This window comes from Chrysemys picta, chromosome 9 (genome assembly GCF_011386835.1).
Source record: "Chrysemys picta bellii isolate R12L10 chromosome 9, ASM1138683v2, whole genome shotgun sequence".
Lineage (NCBI taxonomy): Eukaryota > Metazoa > Chordata > Testudines > Emydidae > Chrysemys > Chrysemys picta.
The window spans coordinates 65,876,491-65,897,661 of NC_088799.1; the positions used below are offsets into that span (position 1 = coordinate 65,876,491).

At 49.1% G+C, this 21,171-nt stretch overlaps 2 protein-coding genes across 3 annotated transcripts in view; both read right to left on the minus strand.

Moving 5' to 3' along the window:
- Positions 1-13,655, minus strand: part of DRP2 (dystrophin related protein 2) — a 45,310-nt gene extending 31,655 nt beyond the window's left edge. The window contains exon 1 of one of the 2 annotated variants that reach the window (XM_005285652.5): positions 13,520-13,655. The gene's annotated coding sequence lies outside the window, so the exon portion shown is untranslated. Of the gene's footprint in view, positions 1-13,273; positions 13,393-13,519 lie in introns of those variants that run through there. The other variant, XM_008173663.4, reaches the window with a different exon arrangement.
- Positions 815-2,797, minus strand: LOC135973405 (uncharacterized). The gene is made up of 2 exons (XM_065556479.1): positions 2,274-2,797; positions 815-1,367 (listed from the first exon to the last, which is right to left on the minus strand). The coding sequence occupies exons 1-2, from the start codon at positions 2,674-2,676 to the stop codon at positions 847-849; spliced, it is 924 nt and encodes a 307-aa protein (XP_065412551.1). The 5' UTR covers positions 2,677-2,797; the 3' UTR covers positions 815-846.
- Positions 13,656-21,171: the final 7,516 nt, after the last annotated feature.

Here is a 21,171-nt window from a genome sequence, read left to right on the forward strand (position 1 = left end):
GGGGTGGGAGGTTGAGGCAAATAGCCCGGCCGCTAATTACGCCCAGCCAGACAGCCATGCGATTAGAAGAGCCCAGCGGGACGCGCTGTGCATCCGGGAGGCTTTGAAAGCTAGGTTCCTCAGTGAGCAGGGTAACCTGTGACTATTAAGTTTGTTTAAAGAGAAGCTGAACCTGCCCCCGTTTCTTTACCCACTTAATGTTGACTATCCTCTGCAGTTACATACCCCGTTCACCCCCTTACAACACACGTTTAAAAATAAAATAAATGGAACTTTGTTAATGAACACCGTTTTCTTTATTACGGATTTCGCGGTAAAGTGTTGAAACTGGGACGCAGACTGTGGTGGGGAGCGGGCGTAGTGATGGAAAGAACGCTTCTAAACTCAAGGAATGACAGGCTCCTGCTCCTAGAGCGGTCCGCAGTGGTGGACTGGTTGTTTCAACGGAGCCTGCCACCCCTCCTTTTCGGGACTCTGTGTGTGGTGGCTATGTGACTTTGTGGCGGGGGAGGACGGTTACAGATCCCCTGCTGCGTGGCTCTGTGATCCAGGCTAAGGACCGCAGCATAAGATCTCTAACCGCCCTCCCCCACCACAAAGTCACATAGCCGCCCCACACACACACACAGAACATGAAAACCACCTCCCAGATTGACCAGGGTGCCTAGTGACTGCAATGTGTGTGTGACCTTCTGCTGAACCTGCTCCCGTGTCTGTACCCTGGTAAAGGTGACTGTCCTCTCCAATTACCAACCCCCTTCCCCCCCTTCAAACACACTCTCCTCTAAAAGAACATGACGGAAACTGTAATTAACAGAAACGTATTTTTTATTAGCAACTACACAGTTAGGGGATGAAACTGGGACGGGGGCTTGGGTGAGGCGGGAAGGAAAGGACTTCAAATTTTTGGGAATGAGTGCCTTCTGGTACTTGAGCAGTCTGCAGGGGTGGAGTGACTGTTTTCACGGCCCCTGCCGCCCCTCCTTCTTGGGACTTTGGGTGAGGGGGTATGGGACTTTGTGGTGGGGGAGGGCGGTTAGAGATAGACTGCAGCGGGGCTCTGTCCTCCTGCCTCCGGTCCTGCAGAACATCCTCAAGGCGCCGGAGCGTGTCCGTTTGCTCCCTCATCAGTCCAAGCAGCGTTTGAGTCGCCTGCTGGTCTTCCTGCCGCCACCTCTCCTCCCGTTCGCTGTGTGCTCGCTGGTATTGCGACATGTTCTCCCTCCACTGGGTCTGCTGGGCCACCTCGGCTCGGGAGTAGCCCATAAGTTCTGAGAACATGTCGTTCCGTGTCCTTTTCTTTCTCCGCCTAATCTGCGCCAGCCTCTGGGAGGGGGATGCCGGGGTAGGTCGGGAGACATTCGCAGCTGTGGGATCGGAAAAAGGGAGTGAATTCCTCACAAAGATACATTTTTGTGAACAATGAACATAGTCTTTCTCTGTGAAGAAGACCATGCACAGCACCTATCACATGCGCACTCAGGACAAGGTCGAATTTTCGGCCTTCACATTCAGTGCCTGGGGTCTTGCAGTGGAGATCAGACAAGCGGGGCAGGACAGCGGAATTCGGGTAGCAGGCTGACATGGTAAGCCGTAGACTTGTGGCTGCTTAAAACTTAATTTATAGCAGTGCCCTCCTTTCACGTTCAAAGCAATGCTCCTAGCGTTGGCCAGTTCCTGCTGCCAGCAATCCGGCAAGCATGAACTCTGCCCTGTCCCATCCCCTCGCGGCTGTCCCCGGGAAAGATCCCTGTATGCTGCCCCTCTCCCGCCTCCACCGCGTGGCTGTAAACCGCCGGTTACAGTTATGTAAAGGAACAGGCAAGCAGTCCCAATAGTAACATTCCCCTAATTCAAAGCAGGTCACCATGAGCGACATCATTCTGATGAGGTTTTCTGACACAGAGAAAGACCGCATGCTGCTTGAAAGCCAGCAAAAACCAGGGCCATATGCCGCCATGCTCTGCGAGGCAATGATCCCAGAGTACTTGATGATAGCCTGGCGCGGAAAAGTTTCCTACCACGGAGGACGCAATAAGGCCGCTCCCCCCAGGAACCTCATGCAAAGGCTTCCCAATTACCTCCAGGAGAGCTTCGTGGAGATGTCCCATGAGGATTTCAGCTCTATCCCCGGACATACAGACCTTATTTTCCAGTAGTTGCACTGCCAAGGACTAAAACGTTAAGCGCCTAGGGCAAACTAATCATGAAAAACCCGTTGTTAATATTCCTGTTCTGTTCAAAATAAATGTTTACATGTTTAAAACACTTACCGACTGATCCTTCCCCTGATTCACGGTCTGGGTTACCGACTTGGGAGGGTTGGTAGGGGATCTCTGTGAGGGTGATGAAGAGATCCTGGCTGTCGGGGAAATCAGCGTTGTAAGCGCTGTCGACTGCCTCATCCTCCTCATCTCCTTCCTCATCTTCCCCGTCCGCTAACATCTCCGAGGAAGCAGCCGTCGACAATATCCCATCCTCAGAGTCCACGGTCAGTGGTGGGGTAGTGGTGGCGGCCGCACCTAGAATGGAATGCAGTGCCTCATAGAAAGGGCATGTCTGGGGATGGGATCCGGAGCGTCTGTTTGACTCTTTGGTCTTCTGGTACCCTTGTGTCAGCTCCTTGATTTTCACGCAGCACTGCGTTGCATCCCGGCTGTACCCTCTCTCTGTCATGGCTTTGGAGATCTTCTCGTAGATCTTCACATTCCGTTTTTTTGATCACAGCTCCAAAAGCACAGACTCATCGCCCCACACAGCGATCAGATCCAAGACTTCCCGATCGGTCCATGCTGGGGCCCTCTTTCTATTCAGCGATTGCATGGTCACCTCTGCTGGAGAGCTCTGCATCGTTGCCAGTGCTGCTGAGCTCGCCACGATGTCCAAACAGGAAATGAGATTCAAACTGGCCAGACAGGAAAAGGAATTAAAATTTTCCTGGGGCTTTTCCTGTGTGGCTGGTCAGAGCATCCGAGCTCGGACTGCTGCCCAGAGCGTCAACAGAGTGGTGCACTGTGGGATAGCTCCCGGAGCTATTAGCGTCGAATTCCATCCACACCTACCCTTAGTCGACATGGCTATGTCGAATTTAGCGCTACTCCCCTCGTCGGGGAGGAGTACAGAAATCGAATTAAAGAGACCTCTATGTCGAACTAAATAGCTTCGTTGTGTGGACGGGTGCAGGGTTAATTCGATTTAACGCTGCTAAATTCGACATAACCACCTAGTGTAGACCAGGCCCAAGAGGTGAAATGTACGGACAAGTGGGGAAGGACAGCTAAGTATTGCATACGCATATGTCCACTGCAGTGTCGAGAGATTCTGCCCTCTCCCAGGTCTACCACCTAAAAGCCAGGTTTCCCCAGGGAATCCTGATACAGCTCCAGCCACCAGCCCTCACTTTAAAGCCATAAAAAGGGCTGTTTCAAAAGGGGTCTGTGTGAAAGGAGAAGTGAGGCAGCTGGAAGAAAGCGTGGCTGCCTCCCTTGGGGTGGGTGGCTGTCACACACTCTGAGGCACTGAGAAACTTTCTGATGGGTTCTCATCAGACAGAAGCAGGCAGTACATTCTGCAAAGCCTCCGATAGCACTGAGCAGCCAGGCGAGGAGAAAGTCCCCCGGCCACAGCTGTGTCTGTCTCTCCATTCACAGGCCTCTGTTCCGTTTGCTAGTGCTCTCGCACTCCCTCCCCTCCCCAGTCACACATACTAAGAGAACAGCTCATCCTATTATGATTTATTTTAATCCTCAAGCAGTTTCTGGCTCCATCTCCCACAGAGTAGCCTGTACTGAGCTCTTCAATATGCCGATAATCCCTGTCCCCTAACCTTCCCTGCCCGCACAGGTGTGTGCGGCCCATTTCATTAGGGTGTGCACCCAGGGAGCCCCGCCCTAGCCCCTGCCCTAGTCCTGCCCCCATCCACTCCCTCCTACTTCCCGCCCCCTGACTTCCCCCCTCAGAACCCCCAACCCCCTCTGCTCCTTGTCCCCTGACTACCCCCTCCTGGGACCCCTGCCCCTAACTTCCCCCCAGGACTCCATCCCCTACCTCAGCCTCCCTGCTCCTTGTCCCCTGACTGCCCCCCTAGGACCCTACCCCCTGACTGCCCCAACCCTTATCCACCCCCCCCACCCCCAGACAGACCCCCGGGACTCCCACGCCTATCCAACTGCTCCCCACCCCGACAGGACCCCCAGAACTCCCGACCCATACAACCCCCCCACTCCCTGCCTCCCCCAACCCCTCTCCACATCCCTGCCTCCTGACAACCCCCCCCAGAACTCCTGACTCATCCAACCCCACCCCCAGCTCCTTGTCCCCTGACCACTCCCTCCAGAGACCCACCCCACTAACTGCCCCCCAGGACGCTCCTTGCTCCCTGTCCCCTGACTGCCCTGACCCCTATCCACCCCCCACTCCCTGAGAGACCCCGGGACTCCCATGCCCCATCCAATCCCTCCTGCTCCCTGACTGCCCCTTCCAGAGACCCCCCCACCCCTAACCACCCCCCGGGATCCCACCCCCTATCCAACCCACTCTGCTCCCTGTCCCCTGACTACCCCCACCCCTTATCCAACCCCCCTGGCCCCGGACCCCTTACCATGAGAATTGGGCTCCTAGCCTCCCCGCGGAGCCAAACACTGCCCCTCGGGAGCATGCAGCCCCGGCCCCCAGAGCGCTGCGCGCATGGCAGCATGGCTCCAGGCGAGGGGGGATGGTGGGGGAGGGGACGGTGGCTTGCTGCGTTCAGCCGGGCACTCCGGCCCAGGAGCGTGGACCTCGCGGCTTGGCGCACCGGGGAGTGGAGCCATTTGCCCACCCCTGCATTAGGGCGTGCCTGGGCACACCTGGCACACCCCATGCCACGCCTATGCCTGCCCGTCTGCATGAATGTCAGATATTGCACATTGCAGTGACTCCCCTCCTCAGCCCTGGAGGAAATTATTAATTTGATGCACCTATGGCTAGAGTTCCAGGATTCTGAGTTCCGTGAGCCCCATTGACCAAATTACCCCCGGTGTAACTCCACTGAAACAATGGATGACTTCTGCCTTATGTTTCAAAATTACTAAGATCAGATTCTTCCACATCTCCCTGTACACACTCCCAACAAACTCCTAAAAGGGAATGGTCTTCTCCTGGTCCCCCTAATTCATCTCTCGATGGGCCAGGCCAGGCAGCACAGCTGAAAGTGGGGCTGAAAGTTTGAGGCCTTGGCTATCCTCTTCAGTAAATATACAGACAGATTAATCAGTGGTGAACACTATGATATGGCTGGAAAATCAGGGTCATACCACTGATGAAAGAGTCCATAATGCATTCAGTCTGGCTGCGGTACCAGGGGGTCTGGTTCTCTTTTCCTTAATTAGTCTCTACTGCACAGTACGATACAGTTACAGTGTTATGTTCTGGCCAGTCCTCCCACCGTGGGCCACTGCTTAAGTAGCTGCTTCTGGGGGGTGCAATGTGGCTATAGTTTTAGGGGCTGAACACTCCTCTTCACCCCTCTGCTGGAGTATGCAGTGCCCCATGGCTTCCCATGCCTGACATCAACTCCCGCACCTTGCTTTTGGATCAGCCTTTCTGCACAGGAGAGCCACACCCCCATGGGTGGAGGAGAGAGATAAATACTTACCCATCAGCAGCTGTTTATCTCACCCCTGGCCCTCTATGTGCAGTGAAGTGATAAACAGCACATCCCTCGAGATGGAGCAGAGGTCAGGACCCTGGACCTGCAGTCACATTACAGAGTGCAGAATGGCTGACCCCATTGTGTTTGTGCAAGTGTGCATGCACTGGGGAGTGCTAAGACATCTAGGCCTTTGGTATAACCCACCCCCCTCCACATTATTCCTGGGGCACTGTATAAAAACGACCTGTATTAATGCTATTCAGAGCAGCACTAATTAATCATTCTATGGGCTCTGCCTCCTACCACAGGGGTCACAGAGTGTGGAAGCAGCCCATGCTACTGGTGATGGGTGGAGGACGAAGAGACAAACTGTGGGTGTGTGACTAGGGTTTCCCACACATCTCCAGCCTTCACCTCCTAATCAGACCCTGTCCATAAAGCATTCCCTCTGGATCTGAAGAGTGGCACACAGGCCTGACAGCCGCACTGTTGAATCCATTGCATCCCAGAACGCTCTATAGAAATATGCTTATGAGTGTAAATATGACATAACTGGAATATGTTTTATGCTAGATATGCCACGTAACGTATCTTTGCAAAGGTTATGTTCTACTGAATGTGATCATCCTATTTGTATAAATGTATCATTCTTGTATCTGAAACTAGAAATATGAAATATAACTCTGAGCTCCTATTGTAATTATGCAAAGTGTGGGCCATTAATGGTGGCTTGGAATCTTGATGGCTCCCATTAACCAGGACAATTGGTTGTAAATGGCTCTGTTTACTTGTAAAAGTCTTCCTGTACACCTGTGTGCTGGCAAGTGGGCAATGAAGTCTTACAGTGACATGTGATCATGTCACCTGAACTGGAATCCATCTTTAACCTGGTGCTTTTCCATTTAGAAGGAGGGATGGGAACCCAGAGAGGGACAAAGGATTCCCGCCTTGTGCAAAAGATATATAAGTGGGTGGAACAGAACAAAAGGGGCGGCAGCCATGTGAGAAATCCCCTAGCTACCACCTGAGTTGGAACAAGGGGAAAGGATTGAGCCCAGACTAGAAGGAAGCTAGTCTGTCAAAGAAGCTTATGGGAACATCTCTGAGGCTGGGATTTACCTGCATTATTTCCTACTGTATTAGGCTTAGACTTGTGTGTTTTATTTTATTTTGTTTGGTAATTTACTTTGTTCTGTCTGTTATTACTTGGAACCACTTAAAATCCTACTTTTTGTATTTATTAAAATCACTTTTTACTTCTGAATTAACCCAGAGTATGTATTAATACCTGGGGCGAGGGGAGGGAAAACAGCTGTGCATCTCTCTCTATCAGTGTTATAGAGGGCGGACAATTTATGGGTTTACCCTATATAAGCTTTATACAGAGTAAAATGGATTTATTTGGGGTTTGGACCCCATTGGGAGCTGAGTATCTGAGTGCTGGAGACCGGAGAACTTCTTAAGCGGTTTTCAGTTAAGCCTGCAGCTTGTGGGGGACGTGGTTCAGACTCGGATCTCTGTTTGCAGCAGGCAAGCGTGTCTGGCTCAAACAAGGCAAGGTACTGAAGTCCCAAGCTGGCAGGGAAAACGGGCTCAGAGGTAGTCCCAGCACATCAGGTGGCAGTCCCAAAGGGACTGTGATCCAACCCATCACACCCATCTGGGTGTGAGATGAATGGGTTCCCCTGTGTGCCCTTCTGAAGAGGAAGGAAATATGCTGAGGCCTGTGTGAACAGGGACTGGTAAAAATTCACAGACATGAGTGCAAACCCTGAAATGACAACTGGCCCTTTTCCTGGGGCACCCCCCCCATGTAATATGGGGCTGGACTTTTCTCCAATGGTGCAGGCCTCCCCCATAACGCTGACCGGCCCTTTCCCTAGTGATGAGTGCCCCAGCAGAAACTGGCCAATCTTTCCCCCCAGTTTGCAGTACAGTAAGTATAAACTATGCGCAGACAATAGTGTTACGCATTTCATGAGGCTGCACCAGGACTTCAAACCGCTATTACACCTTCAACGATCAGTTGAATTTCAGATCACAATAATCACTCTGCTGAGAAATATGTAATGTGCAGGTCTTGGCATTACTTTTAAATGCTGAAATGGTGCAGCGTTAAGGTGGTTTCAAGATAAACTGGATGGTTGTTAAAAAAACACACACACACACACACACCTTTCCTCTTGCTGATCAAGCTGCACCTGTTTCAAAACCAGTAAGGGTGAGATTGGCCTACTGTACTAACTGAAAAGCAGTCTGACAAAAGAAACTAATAGCCATTGCTAAACCAGTTCTGCTTCCAACTCTAGAATATGGATTATTGCTTTACTGAGGAATCTAGTCTACAAAATTTCTTCTATTCAGAAGCCCATTTCAGCAGTGTTTGTTGATTTGCTCAAGTGCCAGCATTTAGGTAGATTTGCTGAATGAAGTCAGACCTTTGCGCCATCTCTTTTGGCATCCTGCCTCTGGCCACAGTCCAACCTCATGGCTGAGAAGAAAATGACCATTCATCTACAAACCACAGGCCTGACCTCTGACCCCCAGAAGCATACAATTTGATTGCCCTTATCTTTAGAAATGAGCCTAAGCCGAACCCCCTCAAATTTCAGAGAAGTTCTCATCTCAAGACAAATTGTGTGGCTGTTTCATAGCTCTATAGCCAACTAGATTAAGCAACCCTCAACCTTTGGGGAAGTTTGGACTGGATCCAAACTTTGGACTTCAGACTCTATATGACTTGTTTCACATACTGAACACACAATACCTTCACAGCGTAGCTTGCAGGAAAGGCCAAGAAAGTGTTTTTTGCACAACCCCTCATTTCCAATCACTACCGTCCTCAAAAATGTTCCTTTGAGACTAAAACTTTCAAGTCAGGGTCTTGACCTAAAGGGAACAATTTATTTGGTGAATGTTTGAGCTAAGGCTTCTTAGCCATTATCCAGATGTAGCAATGGAAATACAATACATACTTGCTCCATTGCTAGAACGGTTAATGACTTTTTTGTTAGCTAATTTATTGCACAGTGGAAGAATAACTGAGTATTCAGGAGGGGAAGGAAGGAGGGTTTAGGATATTTCAAAGTTCAAATGATGTTTATGCATATGTAGCAGAGAAGCTTTCATTGCAGTTTTAGTTACACCTTAACAGGATCCTGAACGAGCTGAGAAGCTGGACTCGCAATACTGCACTAACACGTATTGTTCCAGAATAAAAAGTTGTCTACTGGACATGCAGTAAGTACTTGTTCCTGGGAACCAGGGCCAGCAGGACGTCTTCTTGAGACACTGGGGTCAGGGATTGATGGCAGAAAAAGAGGAGATATTGTTGCCTAGGAATTGGTCTACAAGTAAAGAAGAGTTCCTTCCTGGAGTGGGTGTCTTTGGTCTTCTCTCTAGAACCACCCTGTGTGCCCCATGTCACAGACACACCACTGCTTGTCTCTGGTCTTTTCTTCCCTCCAGAGGGACGAAAAGACCAGAGACAACACCCTACACAGGAACCTCAACCCATGGGAAAAAAGAAGCGGTGATGTCAATGATTAAACATGGGATGTGACCGGGCCTAACACCAGGCATGTCCTGTGACAATTAGCTGTTAGGAACTTGTAGCTCCTTCCTCTCCTCTTTAGGCAGGAGAAAACTCCTTTTCCCCAACTGAACTAAGCATCTAGGTCCCCTGCATTACATGTACTGAAACATTTAATGTGTAAAGGCCACACCTACCCCCATTAAAGTAAAATGAAACCTCTGACGCAACTGGTATCGCCCCCGTGCCACATCAGATGTGCTGGGTCATCTAATGAATGAAACTTGGACCCTGATCCCATGGGGAAATAAAGGGCCTGACATCAGTGTAACTAACAGCACTTGGCACCTTGCAAGATCAGGCCTTGAGGCCATAGGCCAGGGAAGGGGGCCAGTGTGAAGGATCTAGGTGTGCACATGGAAAACACTAAGGAGAGGGTCCTCCTGAAGAAGCAGAATCTCTCTCCCTCCAACATGGAAAAAATTATGTTCTGTTAATACAGCACTCAAGTTGAGGAATTGCACATACAAAAGTCAGGGAATGCAGAAGTTAGTGTTCCTACAGCAATGTTAACTAGGCCATGCTGCGCAGCCTTCACTGTTCCTCTTTGTCTGGCTACATGCAACCCATAGCATATTATTTAGGAGGCGGTTAAATGCAACTTCTTTCTTATGCCTCTCCCTACGCTTGAAATAGTTTGCCAAACTGCTCCCTCCTTAAAGCCCATTTTGACTAATCTTATCTTTCCTACTTCATTCTCCTCACCAATCTCTTCTCACCCTCCTCTATTACATAGTAATTATATTTATTACAGTAGCACTTAGCAGACTCAACTGTGATCGTGGCCCCATTGTGCAGCTAGACAGAGAAAGTCCCGGCCCCACAGAACTCACAATCTAGGTAGATAGGACAGGAAAAAGATGAGAGAAAGGAAGTATTATCTCAATTTTACAGATGGGGGAAGTGAAGCATGGAGATTAAGTCACCAAAGAAATCTGTGGTTGCACCAAGAATTGAACCCTGATCTCTAGAGTCCCCGTACACAGCTCTAGCCACGAGACCATGCTGCTTCTCCCTAGATAAACTACTGTCCTGAATCTTTTCTTTGTCGTCTTTCAGACAATCTGTACTCTTCTTTCCCTGCTCTTTGAGGGGAGGAATGACGCTTACACTAGGTTCTGAAATATGCACCATCCATTTATCGTTCCATATAAATGATTAGTAATAATACAGAGCCAGCCGTTCCAGGTAGCCACGTTAACTTCCTGGTGCTTGATCTCTCATTCTTAATGTTACATTAATATATGTTTTTGTGCATTGACTATTATTGGCCCACAATCACCCAAGCTCTCAGACATCCAACCACAGCATGTAGTTCTCCAGCCTCAGGAGGCTGTGAATTTTGTAGGCGGAGTGTATGCTGCGTGAAGTAATTTTTTCCCCCCAGAATGTATAAGTGCTGTCCTGTTCTTGGTTTTTAGGACATGGAAAGGAAGCAGGGACTGAGCAATTTACATTCTACTCTTAAGCACTCCAATCAGGCCATTTGAGGAGTGGATTCGTTTTGCTAGGTATGTCTTGTTACACAAGATTTACAATAGCACCTATGTGCTTTTAGCATTAGCCACTGAGCCTGAAACAGAGGCCTTGTATGCAGCATTCTTTAAAATATCATTATAGTCTGAAATTCACTGGACATTTTAGAGAACTTGGACCTTTTGTTTTACTGGAACCCACTTAGCTCCTAAAGCATCACATTTTGCCTGGCCTTGCTTGATGGTCAAACGTCATCTTAAAGACGTATTCCAGTCTGATCACAGAATCATAGAGCCATAAGGTTAGAAGGGATCGCAAGGGTCATCAAGTCTAACCCCCTGCCAAGATGCAGGATTTGTTGGGTCTAAACCATCCCAGACAGTTGGGTGTCCAGCCTCCTTTTGAAAACCTCCCATGAAAGAGCTTCCACAACCTCCCGAGGCGTCTGTTCCCTTGTCCTACTGTTCTTACAGCTAGGAAGTTTTTCTTGAGATTTAATCTAAATCTGCTATGCTGTAGTTTAAACCCATTGCCTCTTGTCCTGCCCTCTGTGATCAGTTGTGTCCCTGGGTATATTTAATCATCTCTACTTTACACTGTGTTTAATATGTACAGTTTATATGTCCCAGGCTGTGACCTGGAATGAGACTGTCTTCATCTTTTTCTGGTTAAATAAAATCTGGACAAAGCCTTCTATTATTCAAAATCTTTAAGTGTCAGTGAGCACAGGTCCCTGGATAAGAGGCAGTTCAAAACTGCATGGCTTTATAACACAGCCCTTTCCTATCAGGCCCATTACACACGGGGGCATCACCAGGGGCTATAACATCACCATGTGGTATAACATGCACTGCCAGGAAAAGGAACACTCACCACCGGGAAGTATCAGGTGTTGACATGCACCAGTGCAAAATGGGAGCCCCAAGGCATTAGGGGTGAATGCACAGAACAGGTCTGCCAGGGAATGGAAAGCCCATGGCACTGTGTGTGTATTTTGGGGATCAGCACCCCCAAGGCCTTGAACTATGTATTCAAGGAAAGGATCCCCCCATGGGGTAACACAAAGACTAACTGAATAGCAAATTCTAGCTGCTTAAGAGAGATTAGCTAGTGGAGGAGGAAGGAACAAAGATGTGAAGGATCCGGTCTTGGGACACAGGGAGGACACAGACTTTCTAAAGGTTTGATTTGTTTTTTAAACTTAAAAACCCCCAAACCCACAAAATGTCAAAAGTGGCTTTCCCCAACTGTCAACACAGCATTTAAAAACCCATGGGCAATTCAACCTCTCCACCGCTCCAACAGTGCCACACATGCTTCTTGGCAAGGAGGCCTGCCAGAGCCCTGTTAGTAAACCCACTGCCAGTACTACATGCTTGCCATACCAAGGGAGTAGGTGAGAAGAAACAGGAGGTAACTGGAAATGGGCTGGGTTGGGGCACTAGTAATAATACACATAGGTGGCAAGTTATATGGGCCGTGGTGCCCGTGCTCCACCAATATTCAGGAACGTGGGCCCGGCTCCATCAATGTTTGGGCTTATATTTTCAGAGCTGTCCCGTCCATAGGACGGACCAGGGCAACCGTCCTGGGCCCCGCGCTTCAGGGGAACGTGGGCTCCAGGGCAGCCTGGGGTGCTAGTGGGGGGCCTGGCGCCAGCAGCAGCAAGCAACCTGGCCCCAGTCCACCCCACCTCTTCCTGCCCCGCCCCCATTCCACCCTTTCCACCAAGCCCCCGCCCCACCTCTTTCCCGATTCCGCCCCCTCCCCTGAGTGATGCCGGGAGCCAGTGGAGCAGGGTGGAGCGGAGCCAGGTTGCTTGCTGCTGCTGGCACAAGGCCCCCCGCTTGTCCCCCAGGTCGCCCTGGACCTCAGGACCCCTTGAAGCACGGAGGCCCCCCAAAGCACAGGGCCCAGGGCGGTTGCCCCGGTCTGTCCTACGGACAGGATGACTCTGCTTGGACCTATTCTGGGCACCACCAAAAATTATACAAACCTGCCACCCATGATAATACATTGCAGTGCTATGCAATACCCAGGTCTTGGCTGCTGAGACTGGGAAGGGGGGTAGAAGCAGAGTGCTCAGCTTTGGAGAGCAGGAAGTGGCCCATGTCCTAGACTATTATGGAGCAGAACTGATGGTTTCTGGAAGTAATCCTGACTAGCCCTCCTCAAGCAGAAGAATGCTAGTTGTAATATGGGTCCTCAGTGGGAGAAGAGGGAAGCAGGAGAAAAAGTGGGAGGGGTTATAAGAGCCGGGGTGGGGGGAGGGGGAGAGATAATATAAAAACAGCGGCAAGACTGAACAAGGAAGTGAATGAAAGGCCAGAGCTGGGGCCATAGTCCCTATTGCTTCTTCTCTGATTCCAGCTCACTACTTGGAAAGAGCTTTAGGCAGGATAGTCTTTTAAGGAGAATGCTAGAAGGCCACCATGCCCTGATCCAAGCAGCCCTTCAGCTCGGCAGAAAGCTTCTGTCGGTGTAAATAAACCTCTGATTTAAAAAGAATCAAAGCTGGAGATAATTGCAAAGCTTGCTACTGCTGTTTTTCTCAGGAATCTGCATCTACTTACCATTCCCTGCGCTCTTTCCTGTGGAATCAAAGTCTTGGCAGCCGGTCTCTCCCCCACCCCCTATCCCCTTTCTTTTGCATGTAAGTTTCTCCAGACGCACATACCCAGACAGTATACCGTGCACGGACAGATGGACACACACACACTCACACACACCCCACAATGCTGAGGCTAACCATACATTGGTAATTTCCCTCTCCCTGCAGAGCCAGGAGCTGGCTAGGAAACAATTTATCTGTGGCCTACCTTCCGATTCCGTCAGGTCTGAAATGAAGGCAGCAGCTGGGCTTCAGTGGCAGGGATTTGGGCTGCCTCTGTGAATCAGCAAAGAAGTCCCTGTGACAAGGATGCATGCTGAGGCTCAGCGCTGCTGTGTGCATGCTCTCTGTCTCTCCTCCTCCACCACCCTGTGCTTCTGTGTTGCTATGCAATCATATCACCAGGAGTAACAGCATCTCTCCAACCTCAGGCAGAGATACCCTTGACTGGGCAATGCAGGAACACACCAAGGGCAGTTCTGTGAAGTGCCTGGAATTTTGGAGGTTCCTTGGTTAGAGAGATCACAGGAAGGAATAGAAGCGGGGAGATACAAAGGAAGAGAGACGCACACGAAGGGAGGAGGAGACAAAATACACACAGAGGTAGAGAAAGAGGGAGAGAGAAATACAGACACAGCCTGACCTCTGGAGAACTGACAGACTGCTGGATTCACACACACTCCATGCAGCCTGCTGATGTCTATCAACAGCGTTTCTGGGGTGGTGTGGCAACTCTTGTTTTAGGATACCTATGTCCATGTGTGTGCTGGAAATTGCTAGACAAGTTCTCAGTTAAGAAATAAAGCAGCTTAAATAAAAACCCAGGTATTCTTTACTCTTACACAAATTTAATAATTTCAGTAAAAATGTGGTTATTTTTAAGTCAAAGGGGAAAAATCCTTGCGTTTTAGGCCCATTTTCTGTTTCTCTTGCAAAAGAAAAATAACTAGATGGGTCCAACAATCCCAAACTTGGGGTATGAAATCCGAACCCAAATTTTGCCAAGTTTGGCAGTTTTTGGATTCAGCCCCTTAGAGACAGAGGGCTTGAGCACTAACTTGGCTTTGAAACCACATTCAGACCTGGGATTTGGATCTGTGCCCATATGTAACAGATAAATAGTTATAGTTACACTTTGTACTTTTTTACCACCTTCCACTCAAGGTTCTCAAAGCACTATACTATTATTTAATAATTCTTATCTCCACTGCTAGGATGATCAGTGCTCCCCACAACACACCTTTCGAGATCCATGGGTCCTATGTAGGCCTATCACAACATGTGGTGTACCTCATCCAGTGCATCAAATGCCCCACCAATAACTACATGGGCGAAACCAGACAATCACTATGCTCTCGAATGAACTCACAGAAAAATGATAAAAGACCTGTAGGCAAACACTTTTCACAAAGTGATCACTCCATATCTGACCTGTTCTCATCCTCAAAGGAAGCCAACATGACACCTTCAAAAGAAAAGCCTGGGAATTTAAATTCATAACTCCGCCAAGATTCTAAAAATCATGATCTCAGCAGAAGTACTGATTTTATGACTCATTACAACGATCTGTGAAACCCTCTCACCCTCCTTTGTCCTATGACTGCAGAGATGTTAATTGTCCACTTCTTCTTAAATGGTATGCAACATCCTTTATGCTAAATAACCTGTACTGTTTTGTATTTAGCTATGACACTCTGAATACCTTTCCCAGTCCTGAAAAAGAGCTTTGAATAGGTTGAAAGCTTATCTCGTTCACCAACAGAAATTAGTCCAGTAAGAGATGACCTCACCCACTTGTCTCTCTCATATCTGGGATCAACACAACTACAACACCACCTCAGCAAGGAATTTTTCCTGTCTGTTTGCCAGGGAACACTGTTTCATAAAGCAGCTATGCCCCTAGTCCACTCAACACCAGGTCCATGTGGTGTTCACACAGAGGTTTGCAGGAGTTAATGGGGGTCAAGATGGTGTCTCAACACCTTTAGGACCCCAGGTGCAGAACTAGTTGCCTTTTAGACCTGATTTACACAACAAAATAGATTGGTTTAGCTACATAAATCAGAGGTATGAAAAATCCACACCTCTAGCAGCATTGTTAAGCTGACCTAAGTCCCCAGGTGGACAGCATTAGGTTGATGGAAGAATTCTTCTGTCAACCTACCTACCACGTTTCAGGGAAGTAGATTGTGTCTACACTGTTGTGCCTCTGTAGCATTAAGTGTAGACAAGCCCTTAGTCCCACTGTGTGGAGGAAATGGGGACGTTAACGGGATATGAAGCCTTTCACCTTTAAATCGCCAGTTTAAATCTGGTCCAGGTTGAGGGTGGCAGAACTATTACAATATTCTGTGAAACAAATTTGATAGGTCTTAGCACAGTTCCCAGTGAACAAAGTGTGCACATCATAATTGCTACTAACTGGTACCCTTGTCAGTCTCAGCATCGGGACCCAAGGACTGAATAGGCCATGAAGATGAACCCTCTGAGATGAGCCCTCCAGATCAGGAGTAGAGCTGGGTAGAAAATGCTCTTCCCTGGCCCCTGACAATTTTCAAGATATCAAAAAAAATTCCAGACCTGAATTGGGATGAAAAGTAGAAGTTTCAAAAATTTGTGAACTCAAAATCTGAAAGAAAAAAAAATTGCACTTTAGATCAACCAAAACAAAGTATTTTGATTATTCTGAAATGCTTCATTTTAATTTTGACCTTTTTCTTTAACTTTTTTTATTACATTTAACACTAACATTTCAAAATTAAAAAAGTTGTTTGGAGTCAAAAATCCAAAGCTTTTCAGTTCGAAGATGTCGAAACGGGCACTGACAATTTTGAAATTTTATTTCCCTTATAATTTTTCAAGTCAGGAGATTTGTCAAGACAACTCTGCTTCGTGAACAGTTTCGGTTTCAATGAACTAGCATTTAGGGGTTCACTGAAAAAATCCCCAACCAGCTCCCATCAGGAGTGAGGCTGTGCACACAACACCTGTGCTGTGGATAAATATAAGGCTCATATAAACATTTGGAAAAAGAAAATATATCTTAAAATAAATAGCATCTCAACTGTGGTGTCCAAGCACAACTGAGCAAATTAAGCATGTAGCAACAGGTCAAACTGTGCTTGTCCTGGCTTGTAAAGCAGTTTTTCATGCTAAATGTATCAAATGAGCAGACAGACTTTCCTCTATTAGCTACCGTTCAATAGCTTCTGTTAATTTCCTGACAGCAGCAGGACTGTTATGCAACAAAACTTAGTGTTCTGGAAAATCACAATCAGACCAGGGCCATTATGCTGCACTCAACCTTCCTTTCCTGTCTTAATGTTCCCTATTGATTCATCTGTGGAACCAACAGATTGTTCAGAGGCACAAAACAAGAAAGAAAGAAAGAACAGGATCTAGAAGGGTCATCCAGGTGTCTGGCAGACCGCAATTCCATAGCGAGACATGACAACTGTGGGAAACACAGTGATGCATCTGCTCCTTAGACACTCATGGATGGAGTCATGACATCACGGATAAACATGTGGAGTACACGCCAATCCATACACTCCTAGTCACACACGCACAGATAGGCAACGGCATGGAGAAAATCATTTAAATAGCATCCATCAAAGTTTCAAAAGCAGGGCACTTTGCAATATAACTGTCTTAGGCCTGGTCTACACTACGACTTTAATTCGGATTTATCAGCTTTAATTCGAATTAACCCTGTAACCGTCCACACAACGACGCTATTTAATTCGATGTAAAGGGCCCTTTAAATCGATTTCTGTACTCCACCCCAACGAGCGGAGTAGTGCCAAAATCGATTTTAGCAATTCGAATTAGGGTTAGTGTGGCCGCAATTCGATGGTATTGGCCTCCGGGAGCTATCCCACAGTGCATCATTGTGACCGCTCTGGACAGCAATCTAAACTCGGATGCACTGGCCAGGTAGACAGGAAAAGCCCCGCGAACATTTGAACTTCATTTCCTGTTTGCCCAGCGTGGAGAGCACAGGTGACCACAGATACCTCATCAGCACAGGTAACCATGCAGGCTGATAATCGAAAAAGAGCACCAGCATGGACCGTGAGGGAGGTACTGGATCTGATCGCTGTATGGGGAGAGGATTCAGTGCTTGCAGAACTTCGTTCTAAAAGACGAAATGCAAAAACTTTTGAAAAAATCTCCAAGGGCATGATGGAGAGAGGCCACAATAGGGACTCTGAGCAGTGCCGCGTGAAAGTCAAGGAGCTCAGACAAGCCTATCAGAAAACAAAGGAGGCAAACGGTCGCTCCGGGTCAGAGCCGCGGACATGCCGCTACTACGCCGAGCTGCATGCAATTCTAGGGGGGGCTGCCACCACTACCCCACCTTTGTTCGTGGATTCTGGGTCGGGGATAGTCTCGACGCCTGAGGATTCTGCCGATGGGGTAGAGGAGGAGGAGGAGGAGGAGGATGAGCTTGCAGAGAGCACACAGCACTCCCTTCTCCCCAACAGCCAGGATCTTTTTCTCACCCTGACTGAAGTACCCTCCCAAGCCTCCCAAGCCAGTACCCAAGACTCTGACCCCATGGGAGGGACCTCAGGTGAGTTTACCTTTTAAAATATAAAACTTGTTTTAAAAGCAAACGGTTTTTAATGATTACTTTGCCTGACTTTGCATTCGCGGTCAGTTCAGCTACTGGAAAAGTCTGTAGCTACTGGAAAAGTCTGTTAACGTGTCTGGGGATGGAGCGGAAATCCTCCAGGGACATCTCAATGAAGCTCTCCTGGAGGTACTCCGAAAGCCTTGCCAGAAGGTTTCTGGGCAGTGCATCTTTATTCCCTCCTCCATGGTAGGATACTTGACCACGCCATGCTTGCAGCAAGTAATCTGGTATCATTGCCTGACAAAGCCTGGCAGCGTATGGTCCCGGTGTTTGCTGGCATTCAAGCAACATCCGTTCTTTATCTTGTTGTGTAATCCTCAGGAGAGTGATATCACTCCTGGTAACCTGGTTGAAATACGGGAACTTAATTAAGGGGACAGAGGTGGCCGTTCCTACTGGGCTGTTTGCCTGTGGCGGAAAATAAATCCTTCCCTGCAGTTAGCCAAGCGCAGATGGGAAATTGGCCCTGAGTTTTTCGCGTTTGGCTAGCAGGGATATTCCCTGTTACCAGCCACGCGGTGGGGGGAGGGTACCGTGATCATCCCAGAGAATTCATGGCGAGGGGGGGGGCGGCGGCGGGGGGGGGGGGGTAGTTTGGTGCCTGCAGGGATCTTCCCTGATACCAGCCACGCGGTGGGGGGAGGGTACCGTGATCATCCCAGAGAATTCATGGCGGGGGGGGGGGCGGCGGCGGGGGGGGGGGGTAGTTTGGTGCCTGCAGGGATCTTCCCTGATACCAGCCACGCGGTGGGGGGGGAGGGGTACAGCGATCATCCCAGAGAATTCATGGCGAGGGGGGGGGGGGGTTAGTTTGTTTTCTGGTGCTGCTGAATGTTAACAGAAAAACCGCAGCACTCTACTTGCCTGAAGGGGCCCAGACAAGCCCCACCACACTGCCCCCCCCCCCCAACTGGCTGAGATTGGCCAGGCTTCTGCAGCACTCTACAAGCTATGCTTGGTATGTGGGAAAGGACGGCGCAGAACCTTACCATGGCCGCATGCAAGCCGAATTCTGTTGCCCAGACCTGTGATCTCTAGCAGCAAAGCCACAGGCACTCAGCATTAAGAGGCAAAATGCGACCTTGCACAGAAATCACATGTGCTATGTAATGTGAACAGTGTTGGTCACCGTGAAAGAGTATAAGCATTGTTCTGCAAAATGTAGCTTTTAAAACAATTCTCTCTTTTTTCCCCTCCCTACAGCAGCTGCAAATTCCTCAAGCCTCCCTCCTCCATCCCGAAGGTTATCACAGATAAGGCGTCGTAAGAAGAAGACACGAGACGAGATGTTTTCTGAAATTATGCAATCCAGCAGGAGTGACAGAGCTCATCTGAATGAGTGGAAGGAAACAGTTTCAAAGTATAGGAAAGAAGTCAGTGAACGTGAGGACAGGAGGGACCAACGTGAGGAGGGGAGGGACCAACGTGAGGAGAGGAGAGACGATCGAGATGAGAGATGGCGGCAGGAAGACCAGAGGATGAAGGATGCAACGCTGGGGCTGCTCCGGCGTCTGGTGGAGGTTCAGGAACGGCTGCTGGAAAACAGACTGCCGCTTCAGCCCCTGTTCCACCCTCCCCCCTCCCCATGTTCCGTATCCTCCTCACCCAGACGTGTAAGAACGCGGGGGGGGGAGGCTCTGTACACCTTCCCATTCCACCCCAGTAGACAGCCCAAGCAAAAGGCTGTCATTTTTTTAACCTTTTCTTTGTGGCTTTTTCCTTCCCAGCAATCCTCCTCCCAAATACCACCCGGGTTCCCTCCCTCTTTTTCTAATCTATTAATAAAGAATAAATGATTTTTAAATGATAGTGACTTTATTTGGTTTGAAAGAAAGCTGGGGGAAGGGGCAGGGTGGGTTCCTTACAGAAAATCAGTCAGTAAAGGGGGAGGGTTTTCATGAAGGAGAAACAAACAGATATTTCACACGGTAGCCTGGCCAGCCATGAAACTGGTTTTCAAAGCTTCTCTGATGCACACCGCTTCCTGGTGTGATCTTCTAATCGCCCTGGTGTCTGGCTGCGCGTAATCAGCAGCCAGGCGATTTGCCTCAGCCTCCCACCCCGCCATAAAGGTCTCCCCCTTACTTTCACAGAGATTGTGGAGCACACAGCAAGCAGAAATAACAATGGGGAGATTTCTTTGGCTGAGGTCAGAGCGAGTCAATAATGAACGCCAGCAACCTTTTAAACGGCCAAATGCACATTCTACCACCATTCTGCACTTGCTTAGCCTGTAGTTAAACAGCTCCTGACTCCTGTCCAGGCTGCCTGTGTATGGCTTCATGAGCCATGGCATTAAGGGGTAGGCTGGGTCCCCAAGAATAACTATGGGCATTTCAACATCCCCAATGGTCACTTTCTGGTCCGGGAAGAAAGTCCCTTCCTCCAGCTTTCGAAACCGAGCAGAGTTCCTGAAGACGCGAGCATCATGTACCTTTCCCGGCCATCCCACGTTGATGTTGGTGAAACGTCCCTTGTGATCCACCAGGGCTTGCAGCAGCATTGAAAAGTACCCCTTGCAGTTTACGTAGTCGGTGGCTTGGTGCTCCGGTGACAAGATAGGGATATGGGTTCCGTCTATGGCCCCGCCACAGTTTGGGAATCCCATTTCAGCAAAACCATCCACTATTGACTGCACGTTGCCCAGAGTCACTACCCTTGCTATCACCAGGTCTTTCATTGCCCTGGCAAATTGGATCACAGCAGCCCCCACCATAGATTTGCCCACTCCAAATTGATTCCCGACTGACCGGTAGCTGTCTGGCGTTGCAAGCTTCCACAGGGCTATCGCCACTCGCTTCTCAACTGTGAGGGCTGCTCTCATCTTGGTATCCTGGCGTTTCAGGGCAGGGGAAAGCAAGTCACAAAGTTCCATGAAAGTGCCCTTACGCATGCGAAAGTTTCGCAGCCACTGGGAATCGTCCCATACCTGCAGCACGATGCGGTCCCACCAGTCTGTGCTTGTTTCCCGGGCCCAGAATCGGCGTTCCACGGCATGAACCTGCCCCAGTGACACCATGATTTCCACATTGCTGGGGCCTGTGCCTTGTGAGAGGTCTATGTCCATGTCAATTTCCTCATCACTCTCGTCGCCGCGCTGCAATCGCCTCCTCGCCTGGTCCAGGTTTCGCCTTGGCATGTCCTGGCTCTGCATATACTCCAGGACAATGCGCGTGGTGTTCATAGTGCTCATAATTGCCGCGGTGATCTGAGCGGGCTCC

Excerpts from the sequence above, each read along its gene's own strand:
- LOC135973405 (XM_065556479.1), bottom strand. The coding sequence starts at position 2,676 with ATGACAGAGAGAGGGTACAGCCGGGATGCAACGCAGTGCTGCGTGAAA. Across the intron at positions 1,368-2,273 it reads ATCAGGGGAAGGATCAGTCG|CTGCGAATGTCTCCCGACCT; the intron begins GTAAGTGTTTTA and ends CCGATCCCACAG.